The 22,912-nt window shown below is 31.5% G+C and overlaps 2 protein-coding genes across 7 annotated transcripts in view; one reads left to right on the top strand and one right to left on the bottom strand.

The window, feature by feature from the left end:
- The first annotated feature begins 11,524 nt into the window (after positions 1-11,524).
- The window catches only part of LOC127736128 (uncharacterized), a 50,252-nt gene continuing 38,864 nt past the window's right edge, over positions 11,525-22,912 (top strand). The window contains exons 1-5 of the mRNA XM_052246682.1: positions 11,525-11,695; positions 15,314-15,422; positions 16,090-16,162; positions 17,417-17,523; positions 18,129-18,213. Of these exons, the coding sequence (XP_052102642.1) occupies positions 11,595-11,695; positions 15,314-15,422; positions 16,090-16,162; positions 17,417-17,523; positions 18,129-18,213 (475 nt within the window). The 5' untranslated portion in view covers positions 11,525-11,594. The remainder of the gene's footprint in view (positions 11,696-15,313; positions 15,423-16,089; positions 16,163-17,416; positions 17,524-18,128; positions 18,214-22,912) is intronic.
- Positions 21,088-22,912, bottom strand: part of LOC127736127 (testicular haploid expressed gene protein-like) — a 34,204-nt gene continuing 32,379 nt past the window's right edge. For all 6 annotated transcript variants that reach the window (XM_052246681.1, XM_052246680.1, XM_052246676.1 and 3 more), the window contains one exon: positions 21,088-22,722. In XM_052246681.1, the coding sequence (XP_052102641.1) occupies positions 22,432-22,722 (291 nt within the window). In that variant the 3' untranslated portion in view covers positions 21,088-22,431. The remainder of the gene's footprint in view (positions 22,723-22,912) is intronic.

Genomic DNA, 22,912 nt, shown 5'->3' with positions numbered 1-22,912 from the left:
CTTAAGTTTGTCTGCTTTAGCCACCGACGGAGGAATATACTGGAATGAATTTGTGTCCGCATCTTCAGAACTTTTACGTTTTACTTTCATGTTTCTCTGGGTACCAGTCTAATTCGGGATTCAGTCGGTTTATATTATGTAAGACATGGTTTCGAATATACAATTCAGCTGTGTATAAAAGTAAATCAATAAGTAGGCGAGTCAAACTCACATTTAAAATCGTTTATATTTTTACCATAATCATTAATGCATTCATATTAATATTAAGTATTATGCGAAAACAGAATCAGAAGGTAAAAGTAAACGGAAGATTTCAAGCTCTATTAACAGGACAGATAAAAGTTATTTTCGATACGTTTTCATCTGTAACTTTTGTTTTAACCAACATATTGTTAAAATTTAAATTGTATAATAAAGAACAGGGTATATACTTACATTATTTGTAAAAATATTTAAAATAAAAAATTAATAAGTTAAAAAAAATCTGCCAGGACAGTTAAATTTTAAGAAAAAAATGTCTGAAATTGCCGAGAAAAATTTACTTATAATTGAAATAATTTCTCCAAAACAACTGTCTGGCATAATATTTTTGTACGATTATAAAGTTTAAGGAATAATCATTCCAAAAATCTATAATTCAATATTCATTTTGTCTTTTAAAGGTAAAAAAATCTGCCAGGACAGTAGCATATTAAGTTAGAAATTTTGTTGAAATCAGCTCAAAATCAAAATATAAAGTTAAATATCTTCTTCAAAATGAATGTGTGGTAAGCAAATTTTGGTTCATTAGAAAGTTTAAAATATAAGCTTTAAGAAAATATAAAAAAATATGGACTTTTATTTCATTAACACAAAATAAATCTGCCTGGACAGTAGCCTTTTGCGTCAGAAATTTTGTTGAAATTCGCTTAAAATTAATGGATAAATTTGAATATTTTGTTCAAAATGCATGTCTGGCAAGAAAATGTGTGTTCATCGGAAAGTTTGTATTATCAGCTTTATGAAAATATAAAATTTTATGACTTTTTTATTTTGTAAACATAAAAAAAATCTGCCAGGACAGTAGCCAACTATGTTAAATGTTTGAATAAATGGCGGAAATCAACGTAATATTTTAATTATAAATGAAATAGTATTTTTATTACCATTGTCTTGCATACTTTTTTTATATTATTAGGACCAAATCATTCAAAAAATCTATAAATTTATTTTTTAATCATTTCTCTAAGTAAAAAAATCTGCCAGGACAGTACTATATTATATTGGAACTAGTGAAGAAATTTGTTTCAAATTTAAAAAATTTTCAAAGAATGATGTTTTTATTTTATTCAAAGTTTGCAGTTTAAGCTTTATCATTGTTAGAATCATTAAAGTGAATATATTTAGAAAACATAATTATTGGTGTGTTCATTAAAACATTATTTACTTATTTTGTTATGTTGATTAATTTGATCTCTTTTCAGGTTATTAAAGGCAGCAGACAGGTCATTGAAAGGGCATGGGCTTATATTTTATTAATCAAAAACATTTCATATACATACATATATATAAATCATTATACAATACAATAAAAAAAAAAACACAAGTGTTAAAAACTGCAAAATCTTTTTTTATATCGGAAGACAAGTAAAATCTTAACAAATTAAGTCAGGTAAATGATGTTTTGACAGTAATGAAAACTTCAAAGTCACAGATTGGTGTCAAATCCTTCAAAAGGTGTTTATTTTTACTAATAAGTAATTTGTTTAGAGCACAGGAATGTGTCGCCTTCTTTCATCCCCGTACACGAAACGTGTTTCCAAATGTTGCATTTCTTAACACCTTTGCCATTCACACCCTAACATGTCTTCTACTGAATCACATTTGCCACTCACAATTACATTCCACCACACTAGTTTTATATTTCGGTTTACCTTTCATGCTAATTTTTTTCTTTGGAAATGGAATAAATTCACCTTTTTCCAAACAAATCACAAGATGTTCTCTAAAAAGTCCAATGTCAAATTCTACATGTATCCCACCTGAAAAACTTGTAAAACAAAATTCTACAGCATTTGCAGTTGCGAACAACCAACAATCTATGGAATTAGTTTGTTTCTGAACTTCTGGTATCTTGACCACTAAACGTTTTTTATCATATGAAAGTGTATTTCTGAAGATGTTGTTAGTGTGCTCTGAGACTACTATAACACAGTCTCATATTCCAAGTACTCTTTGATGCATGCGGTAAACTGAGATCTAATCAAATTTAACTTTTAAATATACAATCAAATAGTGTTTCGAATTGTTTTTTTCAGCTATATTCTTAATAAATAATTATAACTTAAAACAATAAATATCTTCTAATAGGTATTCATTACCACACGCTCGTTTACGGTTGACATAACAGAATACACAAATACACAGATTCAATGGCTGGTCGTAAAGTTTGGCACGTGCCAATCAAATATTTAGCTATAAGACGACTGTTGGGCAGATTTTTGAGGTATTAATCTATTATCAAATGAACATTTTTATCTTTTCCTAAAATTTATTGTTCAAACTTTACAACGAATAACAAAAATGATAATAAACTATTCAACTTTCTATTTCGATTTGAAACAAATTTCTCCACAAGTTAATTAATACTTAATAAGTTACTGTCCTGGCAGAATTTTGTTTACTTTAAAAATGAAAATTGTTCAATTTCTTTATTTTCATTTGATAATTGGGTCTGTTAATTTATAACAGTAACAAAATAGTATGCCAGACAATCTCGATACAGAAACTATTTCATTTATAGTTAGAAATTGCGTTGTTAATTTCCGCCATTTAAACAGAAATTTAACGGAGTAGGCTACTGTCCTGGCAGATTTTTTTTGTGTTAATAAAATAAAAGTTTATATAATTTTATATTTTCATAAAACTTATATTCTAAACTTTCCAATAAACCAAAATTTGCTTACCAGGGGCCGGTTTCACGAAGCTATCCTAAGACCTGTCATAAGATATATCTTAGGACATGTCTTATGACCCTCTTATGACTATCCTAGGACATATCTCAGACCTCGCCACGAAGCTGTCTTAGGGTGATCTTAGCTAAGATATCCTAAACCTGTCGCAAGTTCTTTAAATTTTTAAATATTAACATGGATTCATGGAAAAATTCATGTAAATGTATTATGTGTTTCCAATAAATTACTTAACGTATTGATTAACATTCCAGAATTAGATATTTTGTAAAATTAATATAAGACATTAGTTTAATTTATTTAAATAATCTATTAATAATACACCAATATGCATATAAAAATTCAAATAAAAATTTGAGAAAAAAAAACAATAAGCTGATGATTATTTGATTTTGTACAAGTGAGTTGAATTCAAGTTTTCACTGTATCGGTTATAAAAAGGTTAAAGGATAAAATCGTGCATTTTTGATATAAATAAATCGAAGGTTCATTGTTGATAAATCATTGTTGATAATCCGCCAACCTATAAAGATTTTGTTACGAGTAGAACAAGGAGATTAGATAATCAAATAATAATAACATAATTTGCAAAATTAATATAAAAAATAAGTGTAATTCATAAAAATAAACTTTTGACTATCCTAAGACCATCATAAGACACCTCTCGTGTAGTCCTAACTTTATGACCAACTTTAAGAGATGTCCTAAATTAGGACCACTTTGTGAAACCCACTTAGGACTAAGATATGTCGTAAGACCATCCTAAGACATATCTTAGTCCTAAGACAGCTTTGTGAAACTGGCCCCAGACATTCATTTTGAAGAAGATATTTAACTTTATATTTTGATTTTGAGCTGATTTCAACAAAATTTCTAACGTAATCAGGCGCGTAGCTGCCTTTACGCAAACAATCATTTGCTTGCACATTTTTTTCACCAAAAAAAAGATTCTGAAATTGAATTACGGATAGTCTTTAGTCTTTACAGATTATCGTGTCGGGCGGTGTTTAAAGCCCAAATCTCTGATGTCGTCTGTAGCAGTGACTAATAAGGAACTATATATCCTTCAATATTCGCAATCTTCTCAATTCTAGTTACAATGCCAGTAACTACATCAACTACTGAACGGTCATTTAGTGCATTAAGGCGGCCGAAAACTTATCTCCGTTCAACCATGGTACAGGACAGACTATCTTCGTTGGCGCTCATACCTGTTTCACCGAGAGAGTTCTGCGATCATTTGCCTTGGCAAAAAATAGATATATGGACTTTCGATATTAACTATACTTAAAGTCTTACATGCAGTATTAACATTTAATAATACAGGCTCAATACAATCACCTTGAAAACATCTTAGATTTATATCCCTTACTTATAAGTCAAGACTTAAAAGTGGCCGTTAGATTTCATATTCCCATTGTCCGTTCGTCCAAAAGACTATTGATTCACCTGGGGTATCTGTGTCCCAAATGACCTTCTACCGTTGTCGTAGAAACCTCTCCTTTGATTTGAGAATGACCTTCGTGAGACACACTACGGGTGTCTTGCAAGAAGCAGGAACTGCTTACCCTTTTGGAGCACCGGAGGTCGCCACATTGTTTTCTGGGTTCGTGTTTTTCATCTGTATTTAGTTTTCAATGTTGAATGTTTTTGTTTCTCCTTTTGTGTCTTATCTGTTCCCGGGTTTGTCAATTGTCTATTGATTAACGCTTTGGTTGTCGACTCTCCCTGATCTTCCCCATTTTATAAAATTTATTTTATATTAGGAAATAATCATGTTAATAATATAAGCAGCAAATTACGGAACTCACTAGACTTTTACTATCGTTTCATGAAAATATGGTATAGTACGAAACAGATAGGGTATTTTTCATGTTCAAAGCATTCACCGTAATTACTCATATGCCCGGAGCTTCATGGGGATTCGCTTCCCTGGACCACCGTCTACGGTGCTGCCCTGGATCGCCGACTAGGGTGCTACCCTTGACCAGCTGGTGACTTTGAGCGGTCCATAGCCTCCTCCCTTGCCGAATCACTATAAAGTCCACAAGTATTCACAAAATAGGAGTTTGGGCGTGAATGTGATGTGAATTTCATAAGCATGGCATACCGGGAAAATGCCCGAAAAAAATTATCATTTTCTGCATAAAATGGTCCCAAAAGTTATGATTGCACTTTATGTAAGTCCAGCTACGCCCCTGGTAATATGCTACTGTCCTGGCAGATTTTTTACCTTTAAAAATCGAAAAAAATATTAAATTCTAGATTTTAGAATGAGTATTCCCTACACTTTATAATCGTACAAAAATATTATGCCAGACAGTTGTTTTGGAGAAATTATTTCAATTATAAGTAAATTTTTCTCGGCAATTTCAGACATTTTTTTTTTCTTAAAATTTAACTGTCCTGGCAGATTTTTTTTAACTTATTAATTTTTTATTTTTAATATTTTTACAAATAATGTAAATATATACCCTGTTCTTTATTATACAATTTAAATTTTAACAATATGTTGGTTAAAACAAAAGTTACAGATGAAAACGTATCGAAAATAACTGTCCTGTTTTTAGACCTTCCCAGATTTTTGGCCATATCGCCCGTTTTTCATCAACTCGCACCACATTTAAAAAACGCCCCACTAATATGAAAAAGGGTAAAATCCAGTTGAATTAAGTTCTTGAGACTTATAAAATTTTAAATAATTTGGCTCCTTTATGTTTACAAAATTTACTTCACATTCAACACACTAAATATCCTTTTAGATACAGTAATATTTTGGAAATACCACAGGTAAGAACTATCTCATATGGAAAGAAATCTTTTAGCTTTGCTGCTGCTTCTTTATGGAATAGTTTACCGGACCATTTCAGGACTGTTAACAGCTTCACATATTTTAGAAGTCTTGTTCAGTCCTGGAGTGGAACGGACTGTTTTTGCTCTGCCTGCGGGTAATTTTTGATACATTATTTATGCTTTTTATGCTGCATTAACAGCTTGCATTGAAAATGAAATTTTGTTTTTACGTTTTAATAATTACAAGAGTTGAAGTTTTTTACTTTAAATTATTTACTAAAAAATTTTAGCTGCATTTTTTTTTAAATTATTCCTGTATTAGTGCTTCATATATATATGTTTTTATTATTAGCAAGATACATGTATATACTAGAGTTTAATGTGGTGCTGTTTTATTACTATTTATTTGCATGCTGCATGCCTTGTTTTATTTGTTATTGCATATGTTTTTGTATTCGATGAAAAGCTCATTAGAGCTTATGTTGTAGTATGTTTGTCAGCACGCCCCACTTATGAAAAGGAGTTTAATCCCGATGAATAAAGATCTGCCATCTCGCCCCTCTTATGAAAAAAAGAATTAAATCATACTGCATTAAGGACTACCAACTCGCCCAAATTATGAAAAGGGTTTAATCCCGATAATAGCAAATTGTTGTTAAATTGGAATCCTTAAATTATTACGATTATATAACGTATTATAATACTGATTTCTTTGTCATTATTATGCAAATATGTAAGCTTACAAAAGTAAAGTTATCCTCATATAAATACTACAATTACAAATAATGTATCCACAATTTTATTTTGAGACTGAATGAAGCATCCTTAAATTTCAATCCAAATCATACGTAAATTAATATACGTAAATACGATGATTATGTTAATGATGTTATGGTTCTGGTCCTCCCTGGAATTAAATGTACAGGATTTATATAAAATTAAGAAATATATGTAGCTCTATCATGTTTGTATCTATAAAATTTAATTTTGGATGTAACACGTCTTCTGATTGGCTAAAAGTTTTTGTCTATCAGCTCGTAGACATAGACGGGTTTATCTGTAATTGACCTAGAAAACATGGGCGCATCCATTAACCTCTCACGTGACCGATCCGCCATTACAACCGTGAAAAATAACGCACGTGTATTGATCAAAACATTTTCGATTTTCTGTTTTTGCCATATGACCGTGACGTCACCAACGTTTTTTTTTTATGATTTACTCCTTAAAAATGGAATTTAGAATTAAATTATAAGGAATGGCTGTAATATTTTTTTCTGTCTATTCGAAATAACCTGAAAAAAATGTGATGCACACTTTTAAATAACTCGCTACGCGGGTTATTCAGTGTGCACCATATTTTTGATATTATTTCTTTATAGACAGAAAAAATATTACAGTCATTCCTTGAATGAACTTTTTAAAAATATTTCATTTCAATGTAAAAAAAAAGATGTTTTTCTGTTACAAATCATAATGTATTGTTTTGTGTGTATACATGAAATGCTGCCCATCATGTGCCCTTGATTGGAATAATAAATATTCTTATTCTATATATGAAATTTTCTATTTTTATTAGTATTACAAGTGGGGTTTTTTTTCTATTGTTATTTTAGCAGTACAGTTTGGGAGATTGTGTAGATTAAACTACTTTTCATAAGTGGGTTGAGTTGGTAAATAAGAGTGGGGCGAGTTGGTGGAAGAAAAATGGACGAGTTGTCTTGCTTCCTCCAAAACAGAGGGAGAGAGTAAAAGGTATAATTTATTTGCTGCAATGGAACATGTGTTTTGTTTGCTTTTCTTCTTATTCCAAATACTGCCCACATTTCCACACGCTAACGGCTCTGATATTAAAGCAACACTCTTTCAAACATCATATCGGCCTCTAGTAATTAAGTGTTCCGCAACTATTCTTCCCGTCATTTTAACTCGATTAACCATGATTTAATGAACGTATTATTTGATTTTGTGATAAGTTATATGAAAATAACAAAATTATTTTTTTTGGAGTGTAGAAAAACTTTAAACAGCACATCCGATTCGGTTGAAAATTATGACTTTCAATTCTCTTTATTGCCCAGTGGCGGATCCAGGAGAGGGGGGGGGGGGGGGTCCGGGGGTTGGAACCCCCCTTTTTTTGGACGATCAATGCATTTGAATGGGGACATGTGGTTGGAACCCCCCTTTATCCTGGGTTGGGACACCCCCCCCCCCTTTTGAAAATGGCTGGATCCGCTCCTGTTGCCTCTATGTTTTTAAGTATTGATAATAAAACAAGTGATCTCATCATGATCAGAGTTGATAAATCCACCATATCAGGTAAGACAAACATAGTACGGTTAAATATGTGGTATAAAATTAGAAAAATGAATATTCAGTGCAAACAATGAAAACAAATAATTCAAATCCTATTATACTCACCACTCGAAAAAGGAAAATAAGGATTAGTAATTAAGGCACCTATAAGCCTGCTCGTAAGAATCGACTTGTAACAAAAAGGTCTCAAACGTAAATGAAATGTGACTGACATAAAGGTCATTGCGCAGGTTGGTGTTGAGCCTAGCTGTCAATCCCCCACTTTTCAGTCTACTCCTAAACCGGCCATGATTTAATGATAAGTAAAACAAACATGCAAAAAGTAAAATAACAAAACTATCGAACTCCAAGGTAAATTCAAAACGAAAAGTACTTTATCAAATGGCAAAATCAAAAGCTCAAACACATGCATCAAACGAATGGCAAACAACGGTCATATTCTTGACTTGGTACAGGCATTTCCTTATGTAGAAAATGGTGAATTTAACCTGGTTTTATAGCTAGCTAAAACTCTCACTTGGACAGTCGCATAAAGCTCCATTATATTGACAACAATGTGTGAGCGCAAAACAAACAGACATAATAGGTGCAAGCTTCTTAAAACCTTCACTAACCTTCAGGGGCTACACTGGAAGCGTCTGATGTTTATTTCTTCCCGTAAAAAAGGGATTTGCCTAATATTAACTGAAGGCCATACGATACAGTTTTAATCCTCGGTAATTTTTTTACGAAAATTTGCATAAAAGCTATTTTTCACCTAGGTAATTCAAATATGTGATAAAAAATATACCTTCATGTGCTAAATTTAGAGATAAATAGGGTAGAAATTTTAGACATTTACCTACAGTCTCGGCCGGGTTCATGACACTTCTATCTTTTGGACAGACATCCTTAACTTTTTTGTTTCAAAAGATAAACACATGCGTTTTTTTTTTAAAAGATTTGGAATATCTTTACAAAAGCATACTCTTAATTTTTTTTAGCAATTCTGTCGAAATAATTCATTTTTATTAAATTTTCATGATTTAAAAAAAAAACTTGACGGAAATTTTTAATAATCTTCATACAGTATCAAGTCAAATGTCATTTTAAAAAAGAGGGGTCCATGTACTCGTTTTCAAGTTAATGATTGAAATCACTCGAAAAATGCATCTTTTCCATATATGTCGCAGTTTGACGTCGCGAAAAATAACATTTTACGTTAACAACGTCATTACCTCCCCTGTAACTGTATCTTATTAATTAACTACTCTGTTATTGGACTTAATATGATGATAACTGTCTTTGCTATACAAAAGTGTCAACTCGGCCAATACAGGAAAACTCGGCCAATATTGGCCGAGTTTTCATCCGTCCAATACAGGATTTCGGAACGTCTCTTAGTTTTTAGATCGAAAATCATGATAAACACAACGTAATGTAAGACGCTGTTTTATTTACTCACCATAAACATGCCGAAACGTTCAGTGTGGCAAATATTTCAGGCTGAAGACGGTCACATTCAATTAAAAAAGCATTTTATAAGCAGACAATTGAATTATTTCAGGTTTGGGCAACGAGTCTGTAGATTATCACAAAGCTCATTTTTTGTCGACCTCATAACCATTTAAAACAGTTTATCAGTTTAATGAGTGCATTTCAATTTACTGTTTACTTTCGCTTCTCATGTTCTTGTATCATATTTTTTTCAACCCGAACCTCATATGGATTGTTGAAGGATGACCTGTAATCTATTGATCAAGTCTTTACGGATAGTTGTCTCATTGGCAATCATATTCAACTCCTAGTTTTATTTAGTCATTTTGTTTCTGAATCTCTCATGCAATGGCAGTACCTTTCCAATTACTATTTATGTGCTGCATTTGAATATGTATCGTAACACTTTAAAGTGACTGAAAAGGGTTAACAAATCATCACAAAATGTAGAAGACTCTTCTAAACAGCACCAGATCATTTGACATTGCAGCTTATAAAAGGAAATTCAAATTTGGATAGTTCGATTTCAATGTAAAACATGTTAAAATCTTGTGAAATGAAAGAAAACACAAAAAAAGTTAAACACTGTATGCACATAGTTAATTAATAAAGATATCATTACGTGATTATTTCTGTATTGGCCTTGTTATTGGTCCTCGGCCAGCTGTATTGGCCTTCGGCTTCGCCTCAGGCCAATACAGTAAGCCTCGGACCAATAACAAGGCCAATACAGAAATAATCACGTAATAATATCATAGTATTAAAGTTACTATCTCCGCTCGGTGAAAAAGGACTGAGGTTTCTCCATATTTTTGATTTTAAAGAAAATAGATAAATCAATATGATTAAAACTATTGACACTGTACATATTGGCTGGTTGATGTCTAGTAAGATGGGAAGTGCTGAACTATTGAGCAGGACGATATAAAAAAGGAAAAAAAACCAACTTGCAATAGTCTAGAAGTTAGTCAGTCTCCTCTTTCATTTTCGTTTTTTTTATTTTCAAAAATAATTGCCCCCTTTTCCGCCCTACGCCCTGCAAATTTTTTTGAAAATCAAACATATGAGGGTCTGGATGGGGTTTACAGAAATGAGAGTAATGGGCAAAAAGTTCAATGCGAATGCGGGACAAAAAATAAATAATAATACAGAAAAATAGGCAAATAGGCAAAATAATCAAGAATGTTGCTCTTCTGCTTTAAAGTATAAATTTTAAATTCCAGATTTTTTTAATTCACATGACTAAATCATTATGAAAAAAAATCCCGAAAAGAACGAAAACATCATTAAGGGGAATGCGATTCGCCTCAAGTTTTGATCTAAGGAGCATTCAATTTCCCGTGTATTTGATTCTAGGAGCATTCGATTTTTCGTATATAGTTTATAGGCGCGTACGATTCCTCGCAAATTAGTTTATCTGATTATCGAAAAATATGATGATAAGTTAAGAAAACATGCAAAATCCACTTGTTAAAAATCATTAACCCTCGGGATCTTACCATAAAGATATTTATTTGTCTGTTCACCAAATGTAAATAGATACAAGACTTGAAGATGTGGTATGAGTGCCTTTGAGACAACTCTCCATCCAAGTCACAATTTGTAAAAGCAGAGACATATAATATATATATGTCTCTGGTAAAAGTAAATCATTATATACGTCATATTACTTAAAATGAATTTCATTTTTTAAATGTACACGATATATATAAGCCACGCCATGGCTAAGGATCACTATACATATCCTTAGCCACACACACTAGTCAAAGTTGAAGCTGATCGAGTGCAGAAATATGTAGATAGATAGTTGAAAACTATCATATAATGAATTGTTTTTATTTTATCACTTTTATAATCAAATTACTTTGCATTATTTGTAAGTCGGCGTTGGTGTATACAAAAAAAAAACACAAAAAAAACACAAAAAATATCAAAAACAAAGATTACACGGTTGCAAAGTATAATCTTTCCTTTAATGTCCATATTTGTTTACAGGAAGCACGTGTTCTAAGCGTTGTTGACATTGTTTACGTTTAGAAATGAAAATCCATCCTTAAAATGGGAAAACCTAGAAAAACACACAGACAACCTAGATTTCAATATGACAGAAATAGATCAAAAGAATGGAAAAGTTCAAAGAAATTGCCTGCAATCGAATGGTAATATAATTTCGAAGTCTTTCAATATTTCACAGGTTGGGCCACAGCACAGCCACAGACACTAGAGAGTACTAAAAACTACTATCAATAATAATAAAATATGGGCAATGGGAAGAAAATCGTGTCAATCTATACAATAAAGATACACATATAAGCATTGAAACTATTTTCTTCGCATTGCCCATATTTTATTGTTATTGATAGAACATTTAGTATGAGGGTAGGAATGCCCTTTACCGTCAGGCGTCAAACAGTCATTTTCGGTTACCGTTAGCGTCAAATTGGTTAAAATTTTATTGTGATTCGTCAAACTATCCCTATTGTGATTTTTCAGAGGTCTCAAATAATTAACAGTTACTGTTATTTTTGGAAAGAATTTATCGTGATTCATCAAAATCAGTCGATTATATAACAGTGTTCTCAATAAGAGCCGGCAACCGGCAAAATCTGCCGCCTATTGCGGTGTTTTGTGCCGGCTATTAATTCATTGACAAAAATATGACATACACGAAAATCGCATAGTCGGGATATGTCGTACATCTTTTTTCTACTAACTCGTCCGCCAGGCGTAAATAACACAATAGTAAACGTTAACCAGTTTTAAATCATTTGAGCGTTTGAAACAAAGCGATTAACTCTGTACAAATCGAAATTGATGTTGACGCGGATATTTTAGACAGCTCGTTGCAACCTCAAACATGAAGAGAACGATCAGTGATTACTTTTAGCGTGAGCCGGATTTACAGTAAAGTAAAGATAAGAAAGCTCGCTTAGTGTATCTTACATGGATTTAAACTTGTGGTCATTTATGTATTCTTTTGTATAATCGACGGAGTATAAAGTAAAATAAAACACGGTGAAATCAGTCAACATCTGACGAATTCTAGTCACTTCGGAATGTGGTTAAATCGGCACCCGGTATACTGATCTTTTCTCAATTCGGTACCTAGTCAAATATACGTTGACTATATATTGGTTTTAGTATTTTAAGCAAAAAAAATTAAAATAAAGAAGGGGGATGGCCAGAATTAATTATTGTATATAATCAAGTTCTTTTTGTTTCTTTGTGTATTTTCTTCGGTCAACTATATGTTTATTCAAGGTATTGGATATTTATTATGCATGTTTTAACCAGTTGATAGTGATGACCTGGACTAATAGTTTGCCCTTTTATTGTACAAAAATCAAATTTTAGGAAATGTTATATTTACATATATTTAAATGTGAAATGTTTTGTAGATATGTGTCTCATAAGCCAATCTTATGGCTGGGTACTGATTGTTTTAATGTATATTTTTATTATGTCATTGTATAATGTTCAATCAGTATGTGACACAATAATAAAATAAAATTTATTTTATTTATTATTATTTATTGCTTCTTATTTATTCATGATTAAACAACAGCTTGGGTAATGGCTTCATTGGTTTTAATTTAAGTTTTTGAAGAAAAAAAGGTAAGAGTTCCATATGGCACCCCACCATACAAAAAGAACACAATAATGTATTACAGTTTATTCCGTGGGGGTGCCATATGGAACTCTTTCCCATTTTACTTCTTAATAACAAGATTATTTTTAACAATGTACTGAACAAAATAAAATCCAACCCCAATTTTTTTCTAAATAATTAAAAAGCAGAAAACAGATGAACATTATTATTTGGTGCCGAACTGACCAACTAAATGCCGAAATGACTTTAAAATAGGTGCCTATTTGATCAGATGCCGATTTGACTATTTCGGATTGAGTGTAACCTGATAGACTGTTGACATGACAGAGTTCCTATTTCCTGGATTTAAAATTTATTATTTATATAGCCATATTTTGTCAGTTGCTTACTGCGGGTTGACAGTTTCCAAAGGCAACTCTGGTTTCCTCTAAATATAAATCTTACCAGTTTTTGAATAACTGAATAAAGCATAAATTAATGTTCTCATTGAATTCTATTTGAAATGATAACACAAGACACTAAGAAATAATATGAAGTGAAGACACAATTATAAGGGCTATTCCAGAAATGTCTGTATAGTGACGGGAAAGGCACATTCATAATAAAAAAAAAATGCATGGGCTACTTTAAATATTTTCCCAATCAAAATTTAAAATTATGGAAATATGAATTAAAATTTTATTCAAATAAAATGTGCTTTTCCCTCCCCAAACAATCAATTCTGGAATAGCCCTAAGTGATGAAGACTAAGAAGAACATTGAACATGGAAAGGGGTGAAGCAAGCCATGTCATATAAAATCTGCAAAAAAAATCACATTAATTTTCAATTTTTGAGGAAAAATTTAAATAAGCTACTAAAAATGGACAAATTAACATGAAGAATAAGAGGTCAAAATCTACACAGAACAGCCCAGATGCCACCTCCTGCAATCTAGATTTTCAAAAATCCGAACCCCCAGCTTAACGAGAAGGGGGGATACCCCCCTCTCGCGCCTGCGACGCTCGCTTCGGGCCTTATGGCCCTCATGATTGCCTGCTACTTTTATTTTTCTTCCTCTTATTCAAAATCTTATTGAGAACACTGTATAAAGTGTTCATTTTATCGTCATGCACCAAAAATTACCGTTAACGTCATTCGGCCAGATTTTTTACCATTATTCGTCATGAAGATACCCCCATTACGACCCTCTAGTATCGGGTCTCACTAATTATAATTTAGCGACAGAAGAATAATAAAGGATATGTTTAAATAGATATATATACTGTTTACATTTTAGTGTATAAATGAATGAATCAAGTCGGCATGGTTGATATATCAAAGGTTCAAACCAAATTATAAGAGAATAATATGATCTTTATTTGTTTCACTAAAAAGGTCTATATATATAAATATATCAGATAATAAAAATTCATTACAAGACATACGTAGTACTACTAAATATAGCAAAATTTGAAACTTTAAAAAACAGCAAAACATCAACTAAAATTAATTGACTTTTCAATAAATTTATTGTTTTAATAGTACATAGAAACTTTCTTGTCGCTAAATTTGTCTTCTTGTTGCTATTTTTTTCGTGTCGCTAATTTTTTTTTTGGCCGCTAATTTTTTTCTTCTTGACGCTTCTTGTCGCTAATTAGTGAGACACTGAGACCGTCTAGTACCTGTGGTTGGGGAAGATCCCCATTTAACTGGGTACACTAATACTTATACGAAAGGTTTATTTTGATACGGTTCACATAATATATCAGTACGAAAACATAAGAGATTTTTTCTGAATATAAATATGAAAATACATATATATATGTCACACTTAGTCATCATTTTTTTTAAAAAGCCCATAACATAAAAGCATGCAGATGAAATATTTAAGCAGCATATACATGTATTGAAATGCAGTTAGGGGTATTTTTAAATCCAAGAGCTCTGCTTGAAGAATTATATTGGTTGATGGTGATGCAGTGCGTTGTATTGAAAAAACGTTCCAGATATACTTTATTATTCATGTATACATATGCATGTACAAATATATACTTCAAGTAGATGTTGTAATGTGACATGCAGTTATACAGATTAAGGGTTTGATGGAGACTTTGCCATGTTGATTGCTATCAATTACTTGATGGCATACAGAAAAGAGGTTTAAATTAATTTTCCATTCATTTCAGTAAACAAATTAAGAAAGCATGGATTGCAAATAAGTCTGTTGAACAGAATATGAGGTTGATGGGTCTGTCCAGTGACCCAAATATCACATTAAAAGTACCAAGCACCAAGGTATGTTGTTTAACACTGTTATTCTATTCACTTACACATTATTAGCATTGCTATAAATGTATCAGTTAAGTTGAAAACTTTTAAGTCAATGTTCTGGCATAAGAGTCTAAGAGCAGATATTTGAATCTATAAGTCTGACAATATTTCTCCATGAGTATACATTGTAGCTACTGTGACTCACGATTGACATCCAGATCTAGGTCTTTGTCTGTGAAAATTTTGTTAAGCTAGGGGTTGACACTAATGCTAGCCTGTTACCCTGAGACTTGTTAATTCATGATTGATTAGAAGAAGAGTAGTCCAACATTGTCCAATAGGCCAGTAAATAAAATTATAAATTGTTACAAAAGTAGCTTGATCAGAAGAAACAATATGATAAGAAAGCTGCCATTTAATTTAAACCAACTTTCTGCGATTTTCCAGTTTTCTTAATGCACTAGTACTTATTCAAGGGATGATTCAAGTTTTGCACATTTGCAATGATTTATTTTCAAACTCTTTTTCTACTTGTGAAAATCGTGAATAATGATTTTGCTTACAGTGTATAAACAGTAGACGTGTTTGTAACAGTATGAAAAAGAATTGATTTAAAATAACATGCATGTTTATAGTTACAGATCAATGAATGTTTATTGTTACTATAATCAAATTACTTTCTTTGTTTCAGGAATTGCTTAACAGTGAAAATAAGAAAACACAAAAGAAAGAGAAGAAAACTAAACAAACAACAGTTATTAAAGGTTTGTTAATCGTATATAAAACCTCTCTAAATAAATCATTTACTGAAGCCTGAAATGTGTCTAAAACTATATTTTGATAGGAGTTTCATCATTCCATTGCAAAAAAGGATTAGAGATTTGTCTGCAAAACTGAGCTACTTTGAGAAGCGATCAGATGATTTCCTCGATAATTTGCATGTTATAGTTTGGTACCGTAATTTTGATACATTTTATATTTCAATGTTTATCAGACTTGTAATCCAACTCTAAAGTTCAACGCTAGAAATTAATGTATGCTAAAAATATAAGTAATTTCTTCAAGACCTCTCACTACAGCTATGTATTACAGTAAATCGGTACTTACTCCTCTGAATTAATTCATGGATGGCTTAGTACTTGGTTTTATCCAGTTTGGGGTCACAGTATTTTTGTTTCTGTCTGTACAATAACAAATGATCTCAACCACTTGGTTTTAGATTCAATGTGAAATGGTCAAGTTTATCTGACAAATGTCCAGAATATTGTTCCTGACGTATGGCTTATGTTTACGTAGAAACTGAGATTTTCAGATTTCTTTTCCTGTTGTATAGATGAAATTTGTTATTTTATTTGATTAACCTGATTTATTCTCCTTGCAACAGTAGATTAACAAGATAAGAAAAGAGGAACAGGATAAGGCCACTTATTTGCCGTTTGAGTTCTAAAATCAGGTGTTTTAAATCTATAAAAAAAAAACAGCCTTCATACATGTATGTTCGCTAGACTTTTGGCTGAGATATCATTTTAAATTAATGACTCTTATCATGCTATCTTTTTCTAAGGTTATGAAGTTTTCTCACCTATGTTGATGATTGGCTTCTGCTAATTAGATGATTTAAGATAATTGACCAAATACTAGATCATAATTATGTGTCTTGCTTCATTTTATAATAATGTGATAAAACATGGAAATAACATCCAGAACAAAATACCTTTATAAATATGCTTAAAATATGGCCTCAAGTTATCTTAGAAATATTGAATTTTGTTTTCAGGACATGTACTAACAACCCACTTATGTTAAATTTTTCAAAGATGCTTTATATTGGCTCGTTTTATAGGTACATTTTCTATAGGAAGTGATTTATCAGAATTGATTTTTTTTGGCATTCATTTTATCTTGCAACTTTGCCTTGAAAATCTGGATGATTGCGCTTAAGTGCCCTTTGGGTCAACTAGCACCCTTCTGCCCTGAGATTCAAACTGGAACACTGATAGTTGTTTTCAATATTACAGAATTAGAAGAAGAAGCCAGTATTCCTCCTGCTAAAACTTTACAGTTGTCAGAACCTTTGGTTAGATATTGTGTGTGCATGTTAGAAACATATGGAGAAGATTATAAGGTAATTATGTTTGCACCGCTATAATGAGAGAACCCATGGTAACAGGATTTGTTTAATATAAGGAGATTGTGTAAGGTATGAATGGGTCTACCACTATAATGTAAGAAGCCATGGTTATATGCTATTTTTTTATGTTAAGAAGAATGTAAAATGAAAAATTGCTGGTCAGACCAAATAAAGTCATCAGCGCCACTTGATGTTAGTACTTTATACTGACTCCATGCTAATAAACCATACTCCACAGGGATGGCTGGTGCTGATGGGAAACTAGTTAAAACATCAAATAAACAAGCTTTATTAAAGGATGAATTTGCCAAAAATAGTACACCATATACGGCATATATGAATCTATCACTTCTACCTACATGTACAATTAAATGGACAAAGGGAAATAACTCAATCCACAATGCTTCCAAAATATGTTTCTTTGTACAATATTGCTATGTTTTATTTAAAGTTTACTATGCAAAATGTAAGCAATCATTACTTCATCAGTGTTCACATCCACTTTGATTTTCATTATTTTCTAATTTGTATTGTTTAATTTCCTAAGTTTACTGATTACAGTGGGTTGATATTAAGCATGTTTTGTATCTTGATTTTAGGCTATGGCAAAAGACAGGAAAAATTATTATCAAGACACACCAAAACAGATTAAAAGAAAGATTTCATCATTTAAAAACACACCAGGTCAGTATGCGGCCTATCTGAAGTTGAAAAGTGAGAATAAATTGGCAGAACTTCTCATCTGAGAATTTTATGGAGAACATCTCACATGAAATTGATATGACATTGAAAACACATTTTGATAAAAGCCTATGGAGGATGATATTTGTGCAATTGGACATATAAATAATATGTGACTGATTTTGTTTCCTTGGAAATCTTGTTTCTATATGTTGTTATGGAGACATGAATTTGAACATATTGTCTATTTGTATTGATATTTCAATAAATCGTTTTAAGATTCCTGTTTTTATTTCGTTATTTAAGGCTGTGCAAATGTAAAAGGTATCTTCTGAAGCTAGGAATCTAAAGTGAGATTTAAACAAAATTTTCAAATTCACAGAACTGCTGTTTTGCAATTTTATTTCAAGATATAAGCTATTTAGTATTTTAGAAATCAAAAGCAACAACTGAATTGTACATATATCATCTTGCATGGTCTTTTATCTTTGGATTAGTGATTTCATTCACTATGTCAGCAGTGTATGAAAATTAATTTAATCAAATCTTGTTAGATGCTGTAAATTACTGTAACAGAATATTTTATAAAACCCATACTGACAGGAAACAAATTACAGGAACAAATAAACTTGTCCACTTTAATTTTAAGTATATTGATAGTCATTTATACTTAAGGATTCTTATTGATAAAGTTGAAGTCAAACTTACAAAGAAATCATAAATGCACTTATGACCTTGGCTATTGCGTAAAGTCTTTGGGGCAGTTGACCACCAATATTATTTTCCAAGTGTCATAGCCACAGTGTAGTCTTTCTTTTTAAGGCTATCACTAAATAATACTTATAATCTAATATTCACTTGAAATGAGTAACATGACAGTTGCAACAAGTAGACCTGGTATGGAACGTTTTCCCTTTCCAGAGCACCTGAGCTGATTGCTGGATTTTTGTTGGTTTTCAGTTTCCTAATCTTTGGTTTCTGTGTCATGTTTTTATGCCCCACCTAGGGGCATGTTTTTAGTCTGTGCATCTGTCCATTCGCCCGTCTGTCCCGCTTCAGGTTAAAGTTTTTGGACAAGGTAGTTTTTGATGAAGCTGAAGTCCAATCAACTTGCAACTTAGTACACATGTTCCCTATGATATGATCTTTCTAATTTTAATGCTAAATTAAAGTTTTGACCCCAATTTCTGAACTGAACATAGAAAATGATAGTGCGAGTGGGGAATCCGTGTACTATGGACACATTCTTGTTTACAATGTTGTGGTGTTATTTTACATTCTTTAGATTTTATGCCAATCACTCCTATTTATTTTCTAATAAAAGTCCAAAAAAATACTGACCAATTTTTTTAAACAAATGGCATAGATAGAAACTTATGATTCAATGTTTGTCCTTGAGGCAAATCTGACCAATGGCAGCTACCAAACTGTTATACCAGAATATTTTAACTGTTCCTTTAACTCAATAAATTTAAATTCACTCGGTTGTCTCCTGTAAATGTACTCACCTGAGGCTAGGGAGCACATGGGTTTAAACCCCAGCCCGGTCAAACAAAAGATTTGAAAATTGGTATTTGCTGCTTCTCTGCTAAGCAATTAGCATTTATGAGTAAGAGAAAAAGATTGGTTGGTTAGGGGACTGTAATATTTCAATGTGGGAAATCCAGCTCATCATGTCATACTCTTAACAAAGCAGGGTTCAAATTTAAATCAATTCAACATTTTCTTGTCCTGATATTCATGTAATATTTGCAACTGGATGATAAACACCAATTTGTCCTTTCATTAATAATTCCTTTGTGTTCCATTATTTAACCCTGGACCTGTAGTACTATTTATGCTAGCAATCTGACAGCAGACTAGATTTAAATGGGTCACTTTAGCATATTTAGAGGTTCTACAACCTTTGTAATGGTTTGTAAAGATAAGTTTTATAACATTCTATGGCCATACCACTCCTAGATCAAGCTCATTTGAAGGCCGTATGGTTGCCCACATTGCTTACATCCACTTTATTTGAACTTTAGTGGATAGTTGTCTCATTGGCAATCATACCTCATCTCCTTATTTTTATATCAGAATGACTATTGAAGACATTGTAATATGTGTGCTAATGTATGCTCAATGGTTTTATAGTATGTAGGATCAAAAGTACATCTTCGTTTGTCACTATGCAATGATATGGGGATTAGGTGTGTATGGCAAATTATTAATAGTCTCTAAATTTCATTCACTAATTTTCTTGAATTAGGGCTATTTAGAGCTATTGTTTAAACATGTCTTTTGTTGAAGAACATATAGTATATGTTGTTTTTTTTTTGTGTGTTGTTGGATTCCTTTAAAATCAGTTAGTAAAATGTTTAATGATAAAGTTATGATCACCTCAGAAACTTGTTGGTCACCTTCAGGATCAGGTTGATTGTCATAGGTTTATTTGTCATGTTTGTATTTTATTTGTTCTAATCAGTATTTAGTTCTATGTTATTGGACTGGCATATACATGTATCAAGCTTAAACTGTTACCCCCTGAAGACATCTTAGGCAGAGCTGGTGTATGACAGTTCTTAGTCTTTCTGTGCATTTTTAGTCATTTTTATATTATTACAGGGTATGTGAATAGCCTGGATTAATTTCTCAAGTTGTGCAAGAAAACTTGCATTGAAAAGTTTGGATTGATCCCTTTGAGTTAACTTTAAACCACTGTTAATGAATTAGTATCTACACATGTAGCAAATCTCATTAGTAATGGCATAAGGTATATAGTTGCATAGAATTTTTATAGATTTGTTATTTTAAAACAAATTTTGTTTTTTGTCTTTGTCCTCTGTTCCTCACAACTTGTTTCCTCTACAAGACCATTTGAATAAGATAAACTCATTGCTTAACAGCAGATTTATTTTCAATCATCATACAAATAAAACAAAGAGAAAAAAAATTAACATAGATGTTAAGAAGACATAACCTAAACCATGTGCAAAGAAAATAACAAATTGCAGCATGACAAAATCCATTTAATGATATTCGAACCTGAATAAAATGGCAATGAATGGCAAAACATGTACAATGTCAATAGTTTTACAACAAAATATTGACATTGTCAAAAGTTTATTACATGATATTAACATCATCAAAATTTTATAACATAATATTGTCATCCTCAAAAGTTTTTTCACAAAATGACAATGTTGATAGTTTGATAAATAATATTGACATTGACATTAGAATGCCAGAAAATTAACCCCTCAATTTTGCTGGGATATTGAGTATAAGCTATATTTAGTATGAAGTTTTACTTGTGTTGACAGTACTTTTTGTCTTACTACAGAATTTTGACAGTGTTCTTTGTAGAAAGTATCTCCAATTCATTAGGAAGTTATTTCAATTAAAACTCATGATACTGTAACAACAAGCAAGTATTCCACTTGTTGCAGAGTAGAAGCATATAAACACAACCAATTTCAACTTGCCATAAGATTCAAGTTCAAACATTAGAATGATGACAATTTCTGGCAGTTCTTGATGATAGATCAATTGTAAAAAGAGTAAAAAAAGATTTAGCAAAATGCATGTAGTAGACACACCCACACAATGTTCAAAGAAATAAAAAAAATATTAAGGTCAAAGTTCTACACTTTAAAACTTTCTGTTCATGATCTATTACTTAAACAGTACTGTATTTTAATCTTAAATAGATGACTATCATCTGTCTCCTCAGATGTTACAATAATCATGATAATACTGATTTAATGCTCCAGGTTATGGAGAAAATATGTACCTTTTACTTAAAAAAAATTTAAAATCCTTTACAAGCATAAGTCAGGTTGTAAAATACAATTTACACCTTTTATCCAGTAGAAAACATATTTAAACAGTTTCATGTGTATATTCAGAATAAATCACGAAAAAAAACTGGTTGTATGGAAATATTGTAATATTTTACACTTAACATGTTATAAAGGTTTTTAATCAGCTAAATAATTACAAAGGTTGAAATATTTTCATAGTGCTTTCCGATTGTTCAATTGTTATTTCTTTTCTTTTAAAAATGCTTCATAGAATTTCAAATAATTAACAAAGATACAGGGTGATAGCACCTTTGAAAACATTTGTAACTTTATATTTATCAACAAACATCAATAATACTGTGATGGTAACAATTCCAAAATGTTAATAAATAAATAATTAATACTGTTTCCAATGTGACAAATTTAATTTTTCAAACTATCTATCTATTGGTCTAGATAGTGTTTCAATTCGTTTGGGAACAACTCCTTTCAGAGCAGTTTCTTTAACTAAGAATGCATCAGGATTAAATTGCACATGGTCCATAGACGCTCTAACTATAGGTTTTGATAGTTCATCCACACGAGGAGTTGCAGTGGCACGCCTTGCTGCTTTGGAAATGGGCCACATCTCATCTTTTGGTTTTTGATAGGAATCTGGAGTTGATTTTGATCTAGCTAGTTCAGCACATCGTTCAGTTGCAGATGCATTTTTTGCAGAGACAGGAACCTGAAAGAAAGAAAATACATATCCAAAATATAGATATAATAGTAAATAAAAACCTTGACTGGTTTTATGTCAAGGTTTGCTATGTAGTTTATTGGTTATGCTTAGATATGTTGAGCTTTTTAAACATTGATTATATAAAAAAAGATTCAACCGAGTATAATTGATCGTTTTTTGATAACATTCCATTAAT

The sequence above is a fragment of the Mytilus californianus genome, unplaced genomic scaffold, assembly GCF_021869535.1.
Source record: "Mytilus californianus isolate M0D057914Y unplaced genomic scaffold, xbMytCali1.0.p SCAF_3, whole genome shotgun sequence".
Taxonomy (NCBI): Eukaryota; Metazoa; Mollusca; class Bivalvia; order Mytilida; family Mytilidae; genus Mytilus; species Mytilus californianus.
This window is presented reverse-complemented; position numbering and strand designations above follow the sequence as displayed.